Source organism: Colossoma macropomum, unplaced genomic scaffold, assembly GCF_904425465.1.
Source record: "Colossoma macropomum unplaced genomic scaffold, Colossoma_macropomum, whole genome shotgun sequence".
Lineage (NCBI taxonomy): Eukaryota > Metazoa > Chordata > Actinopteri > Characiformes > Serrasalmidae > Colossoma > Colossoma macropomum.
In genome coordinates, this window is record NW_023494802.1 from 30,427,597 (window position 1) to 30,437,250 (window position 9,654).

At 42.9% G+C, this 9,654-nt stretch overlaps 1 protein-coding gene across 1 annotated transcript; it reads right to left on the reverse strand.

Annotated features, from left to right (window-relative positions):
- Positions 1-684: 684 nt before the first annotated feature.
- fbxo30b (F-box protein 30b) lies at positions 685-8,596 on the reverse strand. Its single transcript, XM_036591719.1, has 3 exons — positions 8,414-8,596; positions 3,594-6,009; positions 685-3,195 (listed from the first exon to the last, which is right to left on the reverse strand). Exons 2-3 carry the CDS (start codon positions 5,949-5,951, stop codon positions 2,992-2,994), a joined length of 2,562 nt encoding a protein of 853 aa, XP_036447612.1. The 5' UTR covers positions 5,952-6,009; positions 8,414-8,596; the 3' UTR covers positions 685-2,991.
- Positions 8,597-9,654: the final 1,058 nt, after the last annotated feature.

Here is a 9,654-nt window from a genome sequence, read left to right on the forward strand (position 1 = left end):
ATAAACTGACACAAACTCCTCCTGGAATATAAGGGGACAGCTTGGACTAAGCTTGAGAAGAAGCTGCTGATGGATGTGAAGGGTTAGCTTTTGGTGCTGTGCAACTTGTTTATTTCCACCAACAAAATAAGTTTCAGAAAACACTTCTAGACTTATTCAACCAAGCAGGTGACCTTTTTAAGTAAAGGGTAAATCAAATTGATCACACTTCAGTAGCTTCATGCAATTGTGTTGGTGTTCATGTTATAGAAGCTGGTTACAAGACAGTGTAAAATGCCAGTCCTCTGGGGTCACTGAGTTTTCTAATAACTCGGACAGTGTAAATGAACTAAAAGTACAGTTTCTGTGCAGTCAGCACTCGTTTAGCCTTAAAGTCATTGAGAATCGGAAATCATAGCTCATTTTTCTTCCATATCATGATGTATTTCTGTGAAACACATTATCAGGGATGGTCTCTGACCTAGCTGAGCATTTTTCTCTCGATAAAAGGTGGGGGTCATTGAAGTGGGAGGTGAAACTCAATATTATTGGTTAAAATTGTTTTCCCCACCCACTGGCGCACTGGCGTTTTAGAGGCAACATGCCATCATGTTTTGATAGATTACAGTTGTCATTTATGATGAGTCAAACTTAATACGACCAGGCACAAAGTAACCAAATGAAAAAAAGACTACAATCACAGAGTCTTGTCAAAGATCATAAAATATCTTTTTATTTAACACAACCAAAAACCACATGCATCTCCAGCCTACATCATGTCCTGGCTTTTGTCTCCTGGATATCATTCTGCTTAATCCATTCAGCCAGCACACTTGATCAGGCAAAAGGCGTCTTCCTTCGTCTTCAGCAGCAGCAGCAGCATGTGACAGTTGCGTACACAAAACACTTGGTAAGGCCTTCATTGGGATTATACAGACACAAATAAAAACATGGCTTTGGGTAGCAGGCTAGCTCAGTGGTTTGCAATCCACATCCCATACCATGCACTGCACATTGTGTTTTCCTTGCTCTATCAAACCTGATTCAGCTCATGAAGGGTTGACAACTTGGTCATTACATGAGTTAAAGGAATACTCCGTTGTTTTTTAACCTGAATTGAAGGGGGCCGGGGTGGGGTAGCAGTGCATCCATGCAGCAGAAAGGCAGAAATACATGGCAGGTCTGTCCCAAGAGCCACACATTCAGGACAGAATCCACAGAAGAGCTGCATTTACAAGTCACCAGATACACCTACAACATGCAGCTCATCCCTAAAATACTAAGTGATGCGTTCAAACCCTCTGTTAATCAGTGTGGCCTTAAAAACTGGGTGTCCAAAGTTTAGTGTTACCTGTACAAAACAGTGAGCTCGGCAGGGCCTGATGATTTGGTGGTGGGGCACTGCCCCACTAAGTGATCCCCTAATGCCAGGCCTGACGAACATTCAATCAAAACTGATGATAATTTTCCTTGTACTTAGAAAGAAACAGAAAACCCAAATGAGAAGTTGCTTCAGTGCCTGGCTTCTATTATACCTCAACAGGTTTTCTGTTCTTTTCTGAAGTAGAGGGAAACATGTGTAAATGATCATCTGTGGTAATTAACCACACAAGGATACAGCTGCTGAAGATTAGCCTGAAAAACACTGGAGTATTCCCTTAAACCAGAATTGTAAGGGTAGGAAGAGAAAAAAAAAAAATGCAGTCAGGTTCTCAGGACTGGGACAGAAAATCACTGCACTGGGGCCCAGATTTTTACTTCATAACACATCTGCTGCACATATGTAAAGCTTTCAGACAATAACAAACGCAAACATTTTCTTTCATGACATGCACACGGAGCTAAAACCTGTGCTTGCAAGCCTTTTTGAATGTAAACGTTAAATGTTTCGGAAAGTGCTACATATGTCTTTACAAATGTGTTACTAAGTGCTTGTGAAGTGCCTGTTTAAAAGTGCAACCCAATGTTCTATTGCCTGAAGACGGAGAGTCTTTGCCAGTGGCAGAGTTCGGTAAAGTGCTGGGTGTAACTTTTGCTACACCAAAAAAAAACAACAACAAAACAAAAATATATATATATGGCCAACACACTTAGATATGAGCTCATACTGTAAAACCGGTTCGCGTTTTGGTGTTTTCCGATGATCAGAAAACACTTTATGTTTATGTTTATGATATTTTATCCAAAAGTACTCATTTAGGATCAGCTTCAGCTTATCCACAGTCATATTCATTGATATGACCGCCAAAGCCTGATCCTGGAACAGCACCTTTACTCATGACCTTTATCTGTAATGAATAGATATGTGTTTTGATTTGGGATCAGCTTCCTGCCTTCTCCATAACCTCAAACTCACAGACTGAAAAGGAACATTTATTGAGGATCAACACTATTCTGAGATCCTCACGGGAACACCTCCAGATTTGCTAGCGCTGCTAATAATGAATGAAAGCTGGTAGGGGCAAGTTAACCCTATACCGAAGCATCTTCATGATGTTTCAGTCAGCGTTAGCCAGGTTAGCACTCGTTCCAGAAAAGACGACTTATCCTGTTAGGGTACTGTCCCATAAACCGAAGCATGCAGATGTAATATAATGTAGACGTGCACTTGATTGGAGCACTGGAAGACCTAAGTGTGAAAGATTACTGGGATTACCCTAGTGTGGCGAGTTAAATAAATCAAGTGCACCGATTAAGGCTCTTCATTTAATTCCACTCAGTTAAGTCGTTTTTGTCCAACATTTTCCTCACTTCAGTGTCAGCCCTCTTGCAGAACAGCTCTGGATGTGAACGTACACTTCTGCGAGAAAAATGTGTCCGACCTTAAAACTTTAAACACACAACCTGGAATCAACCTTCAATTTATGTACTGAATATATATATAAAAAATAATCTTAACATCAAAGCAAAAAATATTTCGTCTTATGTACACAGTGATAGATAGTACTGATTAAAGAGGTTAGGTAAGGTAGTGTTTTAGCTCTTGCGTTCTGGTGTTAAGTGTTTCGTTTGTTATAATACTGGTTTGAGGACGGAGCGTAGAGACCGTCCATCCCGGGTGAGCTCCCTGGTCGTGCACATGCAGGGCAGTGGCACCGCCTCCACCTGCCGGTGGACCTCGTTATACGGGCAGTGCTTCAGGTGGTCCGCCATGCTGGAAATGTCCGCAAATTCCCACCTAGTCACCGGACTGAAGGCCGTACTGAACCGCCACACCTGTTGGGAATAAACATCACCTGTAGTAGCAGTGCTTTGATTGTTTATTATTAAATTCTATCTTCTAATTTAATAAATATCATACTGTTAACGCATATCCTATGTTTGTTGTCGCATTTTACTTTTTCCCCCTTGATGTCCACGTTTGTGTGGTTTTGCACACCAAAAACATAATTAATTTTCACGTTACATTTTTTTTTTTAATCTCCTTGGTCCACAGAATTCAACAGGCTGTTTTTGATACTGTGCCTTTAAGACAGTTATATGTAAATAAGCCCTGTTTTAAATGGCTTCTCATTCAAAAATGATTATGATTTTTGAGAAACTATTAGTTTAAACATACCCAGTATGTTTATGTTAACGTAAAATGCCTTTTATGTTTAGAAAATATGGTCTACCTTGTCTTTTATCTGCCAGGTTCTCCTTCCGTCTGGGTATTGCCTCTTCTCCCACTGTACCACCACCATGCCCCGTGTCTGCAAGAGACTGGCACACACGTCCCTCATGGTGCGGGACACCATGGACAGCTGGCAGAGGCTGAAGCCATCCAGGAACCGTGCTACATGCTGGAGAATCTCAAAGGGCAGTCCACTCAGTCGGTCGCACCCAGGCTCCACCACCACATCCGTCACGGGCTGCACCCCAAATGACCTGAGGTGGCGGTCGTGAACGACCTTTGACCCATGAGTGGTAGGGCAGAACCTGCGCTGCGAGTAGGTGCAGCCATAGTAGGCCAGCGGACAGCGGTGCTCCATCCAGCCATTCAGGCCCGAGTGGATGTCTCCATGGACGTTGCGGAAGTGTGAGAGGAACTCTTCCCGGCGGAAGAGTTGGCCGCACTCAAAGGTGAACATGGAACCTTCACGCGGGGCCCAGCTGGGTCGGGGCACCAGCTGCTCCAGCGTCAGGTCCAGCCGCAGAGTGCAGAAGGGGCTGGGCTGTGAGAGGCGGGGTGCAGCTCGGTCACACGCAGAGGCTGATGCCACCTCTCCGACCATTGTGCTGGTGGCCAAGATCGCAGCAGGGAAGCTGAATGTCTGGGTACCGAAATCGACCCGTGAACCGCCAAAAGCATAGACAGTGTCTGATATCCTCCGGGCCCGGGGGGACTCCTCCAGGCAGAAGAGCAGGGCAGCGGCCGTGAAATCAATCTCTCCAAGCCCCATGGGGTCATCCCGAGGCTCCTGCTCCAGGTCGGATGTATCTACAGCTTTGTCTTCCATTTTGCAGCGAGGAGGTCTGTGTGGGAAGCTGTCCACAGGACAACTCCTCCGTCCGTTAAGTGCGAGCGGCATAAAGTTACGCAGCAACTGAAGGTTTTGGAGTTTCCTCTCAAAAGCCCTGTCTTCAAAGTCTAATGCCATGGAAGGCAGTGCAAAGTCCCTGGGAATAACCAGTGCCTGGGCATGGACAGGTGGCTGCAGTAATGGAGCCTGGGATCCTGATGCTTCCTGCACAGCAACAGGGGCTAGATCATATCTTACCTGTGCTCTGTGGGGAATTAATGGACCAACAAACTCCAACGAACCACTGGCCTCCGGGCACTTATGGTCCACCTCAGCCGCTTCCAAGGTATTCTCCTGTGATTCCGCTGTAGCTGCTACAGCACTGTGACAGTTGTTACACAAGCTCCGCTCATCTGCATCATCCAGCCTGAGCAAATGCCCTGAAGACTCTTGAGAAAACTCTTCACTAATGCCTCCATCATCAATTCCACCAACTGCCCCAAACATGGCCTCCGCTTCAGACGTAGCATCCTCCATTTCGATGTCTGCTGACTCTGCAGTTTCTGGCTGGTTGATCTCACTGTTCGTCTTGTTGACTTTGGAGCTGCTGATTGGTTCAGTGCCTTTGACGGTGTCCCCTAGCGCGCCAAGGGCAGAGGCCAAGCTTCTGCCCAGTTCCATTAAGGTTTGATGTCGCTGAGGCTGCAACTCCTCATTCAAACCGCTAACCCCATTTGCTATTTTATCACAGTTGGACCCGGAATCTTCTTTCGTAACAAGTGCTTTATGTAACTCTCCATTTAATTCTGACTGCGCTGCTGACACACTTGTGGTGGAACACTGTGTGTCTGAGGCATTGAGGTGGATTAGGACATTGAGGGCTGCAGCTAGGCTTTTGGTTGTCTCTACTGTGGTTTGGTAAAGCTCACCATAACGTTCCTCATTCAATCCATTAATTCCATTGCTGATTTTGTCTTTTGAGCAGCATGCTGCAGACGCCTCATCCACAGGCCGCTCAGTTGGTGGAGTGGGAACTGGACCGTCTGTCTGTAAACTAGGCTTTTCAAAGTTCTCCACAGGCTGTGCCTTTTTCCCAGGGCCATTAGTAGGTGCTAGAGAGACGAGTTTAAGTGAGGCCAACATAGTGCGCTGGTCCTGCAAAGCCAGAGCCATGTCTAGCTGCTCTTCCTCATCCGCATCTCGACTCAATCTTTCATAGGAGCGGTAATCCTCATCATTCACCGGCCACCTATTCCACTCCATTGTGCAACAAACCACTCCAGCAGGACATACCTCAAGGTGCTCAGCCATCTTGCCCCGAGCCAACGTGAAAGGGCAGCCAATGCTGTGGTTGAGGCACGGAACCCTCTCTAATGGACACAGCAGCTGGTGCTCAACAGCCTTACAGCCGTGGAAAACGGCGCCACAGACCAGTGGGCAACCAAGGAGGTCACAAGAAATGCCAGGCTCGGGCTTGACCATGCATCGCCGGCTCACGCACGAAACGCAGTGAACATGAGGCTCCTCCATTTTCAAAACGGCGGAGCCAGGGAAGATAGCTGAAGCACAAGCTTTTGGGTCACAACGTCTGCAAAACAATAACATTGAAAAAATGACTGACTTTTGTGCTACTGTCACAAATAACATCGTCAAACCTGCCAATTTTGTCCCTTTTTTGTTTACAGAATTAAGACACCAGCTGCCATTTACAGTGTCAAAATTTAAATGATCCGATAGAAATGGTCCAAAATGACTAAAATCTTGTTACATTAACTCACATGGAAATTGTTTGCGCCTGCTATATAATCTCATTATGATTATAAATGTAACCATAACTGTAATCTAGGTGGTCAATAAATTAGTTATTTAATATGTCAGTGTTCCAACCTTCCTACCATAAACGGGATGCTCATCACTTTCAGGAGTTATTTTACTGAAGCAATAACCAAACATATTTTAGTTGCTTCGTTGTTTCTTTAGAGACAACACATCTTGTTTCTTTTATATATCAGTAACAGCAGAAGCAGTAATCTACATCCACATGCACACTGACAGAATATTAGAGCTGATAAAAGCAACGACTAAAAAGTTACAAGAGCTCAGATATTCTATACAAGTCATGAAATTAATTATTGTGTATGTAAACACATAGATTGTAATAAAGATCTCATTATTTATTAAAACATTTCACTACATGTAGGCAACTGCTGCTCAAAATATTAAGGATGCATGACGATATCATAATCATATCAGTGTTGGCAGATATTCGCCATCAGAGAGATGTTTAGATTTGACCAATATTTCAAACCAGCATGTGATGAGGTATTTATTGCACGCCAGAAGAGAAGAGCAGTTAGGTGATGCTGGCTGACTGCACTAAAGCGTCTGTCTTTTTCTTCAGTTTACTGCATTTCTAACTGTACAGTAATAATGTTTCTCTGTAATGCTAATCCAGAGAGATTTAGTCCCCAGTTCTACATTTTATAAGTGTAAATTTATCAGCAGACATGTACATGAAAAATATCGGCTCACAATTCCCATATCGGTACCTCCCTATAAGAAACGTGGGTCAGGGGTCATGGTTTCCTGGTCAGGAATTAAGTCCAGTTGTGGACTACATTTTCCTTTCAACTGAGAATCTCTGTGCAGAATGCTGTGTAGTCTAGGACTAGGCTTCATCCCAGCCTGGAAAACTGACACTAAATCAGGAAGTCTGTCTAACACTGTGATCATCACTGGCCTTATTTATTTATGTACAGTTCACTGTTGGGCACATTCCGATTTCATACCACGTGGCTGATGCGTAGAGCAAATTCAGAAATTTCCAGACCTTTTTCTTGGGTATTTTTAATTCAAATGTGTAAGTTATTACCTAACTAGCTGCTTAAAGGGGAATTCCACCGAATTTTCTAAATTTCAATCGTTAACATGTAAACAACGCCATTCAGAGTAGGTTTGGAGCAAAATGCTCTGTTCAAAAAAAACTTACCAAGTCAGAACTGTTCACCGTGGTGGTGACAGGAACCAGACGTCTGAAGAGTTTAATGCCTCTAAAAGCTCTCTCACATAAAGTTATTACATGAAACGCTTCTGAATGCGCTGCCTGATTCCCAAGCCGCTGTTCTATCATAGTTTTGAGATGAAACTTTGGGCTAAAATGTACTTTTAAAAATCTATTTATGGTAGAGAGATGCATGCAGGGTGTTGTAAGGCAAAACAGTCCCCAAAGAAAACTTTTTCTCCAGATTTAATCACCATTTTTCCGTCATCAACATTACATATAAACAGTCAGAAGACACACGTAGGTTCACTGGTGGTTTTGAAAAGTAAAAAAATCGCTATATTTGTGTCGTAGACATGGAGACCCCCGATTCCTATCAACACTGTACAGAAATCAGAGTTGATAAGTTTCTCTACACTTAACTGTTTTACATCAAACCACTCTAATTGACTTTGTTTACGTCTCAATGACTGGATTACATATACATTTTGAAAAACCGGTGGACCTCCCCTTTAGCATGCTCAACTAAATAACTGGGTCTTGTTTAAGGTAGCTAGCCAGCTACTGACCCACAGGTTGTTTTGTAGGACTGTGTGAACTGAATCTATCGGAAAACATACACAGAAGACACGTTAACTTAACTAATCTTCCTCAGACATGCTGGTCTGATCAGCAGTAGGCTGATTTGACGGAGTCGGTCACATCAAAATAAGGTTTGTGCTGTATCGTTACAGCTAGCGACCTGACAGAGCGGACAATCTCAAGAAACAACAATGAACTCGAAAACAAGCCCCTGTCCCGTAGAATAAAGTTGTAATAGGCGGTTTCAAACCGCAGACCTGTGGTGTTTTCTGTGTTTTCGGCGCTGAAGGACTGATGTTTCTGGGTGTAAACACTGTTAGCTTCGCTGCGCTTCGCTAGCGCTGCTAAACTTTCTGGCTGGAGTCCGAAACCAAACAAACTCCCTCCGGCACTCCGCCCGCTCACTTACCGAAGCCTGTCAGCTCAGCCGCGGCCGCTCAGCTCGCGTTTTCCGCCTGTGTTCAGTAAAAAGGAGTCAGCAGAACCGGCCGGACCGGGTTTTCACTCCAAACCATCGCTGCTTGTCTTTGAAATCTTCTTCAGAAATGTTAAGTCTGTGTCCGCTGTCTCTCTCCGACCGGGACGCCAGAGACTGTCGTCATCACGCAAGCCGCTGTCGTCATCACGCACACCCGGCGTAGCTTTAGGATTATTCAGGATTTTTTTTTTCATACTGAACATTCAAGAACGACAATGATGTTACATAAACTTAAAACACTAAGCACATTCATTCAGCAGTAGAAGTATAATAAAATAATAAAATAATAAGTAAAAGTATAATTCGTGGCAATACATAGTTTCAAAATTTCCTGAAAAATGAAAGAAGCTTAAAGCTATTTTTTTTTACTATTCATTAATGTTAAAGATTGTACAAAAAGACTAAATTCCTTTTAAAAAAACAAAAACAGCGGTTTTTAATAGTCTACATCTGTGTAATATTATTTTGCTTTCATCATTAACCAAAAATCCATTTCCACATTCGTTTATTAAAACCAAATTAGTTCATATACAAGTTCAAAGTTACTAAGTCAACATTCTTTTAGGAGAACCAGTTTTGGAGATCATTCCAGAAGATAACGAACATGAATATAGCTAAAGGAAATATGTCCTGTCGTTTATTATTATTCATTTATTCATCTTGTTTATTTATTTATTTTATTGTATTTTATTTTGCATTATTTAGTTACTTTGCTGCTGTTAATTTACTCGTAACGGTGTGTGTTGTAGTGATGTGTTGTACTTGTTATGAATAATTGCATCTCTCTCACTCTCTCTCTCTCTCTCTCTCTCTCTCTATATGTTAAACGCATTATTTCTATGAATCCTGATTATCTCTGATCTGAGATAAAAAGTTTATTATTACTCCATGTTTTGAAATGTCCATCTATCTGTCTTCATACTCTTACTGAACTCTTTACCCACCATGTTGTCATTCATCCTGACACTATCCACTGCAATCAGAGGCCCCACAGCACCTTTTCTCCAAGTTTACTGCGTTATGGATTGTTTCACACATCTTTCCTCTGATCTGAGTGCTTCTCATTAAACCCATTTATGTCCAACAACTAAACAGACTATGACAAAGGAAAAAGCCATGGAACTTGTGATGCTGTTTGGTGTAGTTACACCGCAGATGTAACAGAATCTAAC

Excerpts from the sequence above, each read along its gene's own strand:
- fbxo30b (XM_036591719.1), bottom strand. The coding sequence starts at position 5,951 with ATGGAGGAGCCTCATGTTCACTGCGTTTCGTGCGTGAGCCGGCGATGC. Across the intron at positions 3,196-3,593 it reads CCTGGCAGATAAAAGACAAG|GTGTGGCGGTTCAGTACGGC; the intron begins GTAGACCATATT and ends TATTCCCAACAG.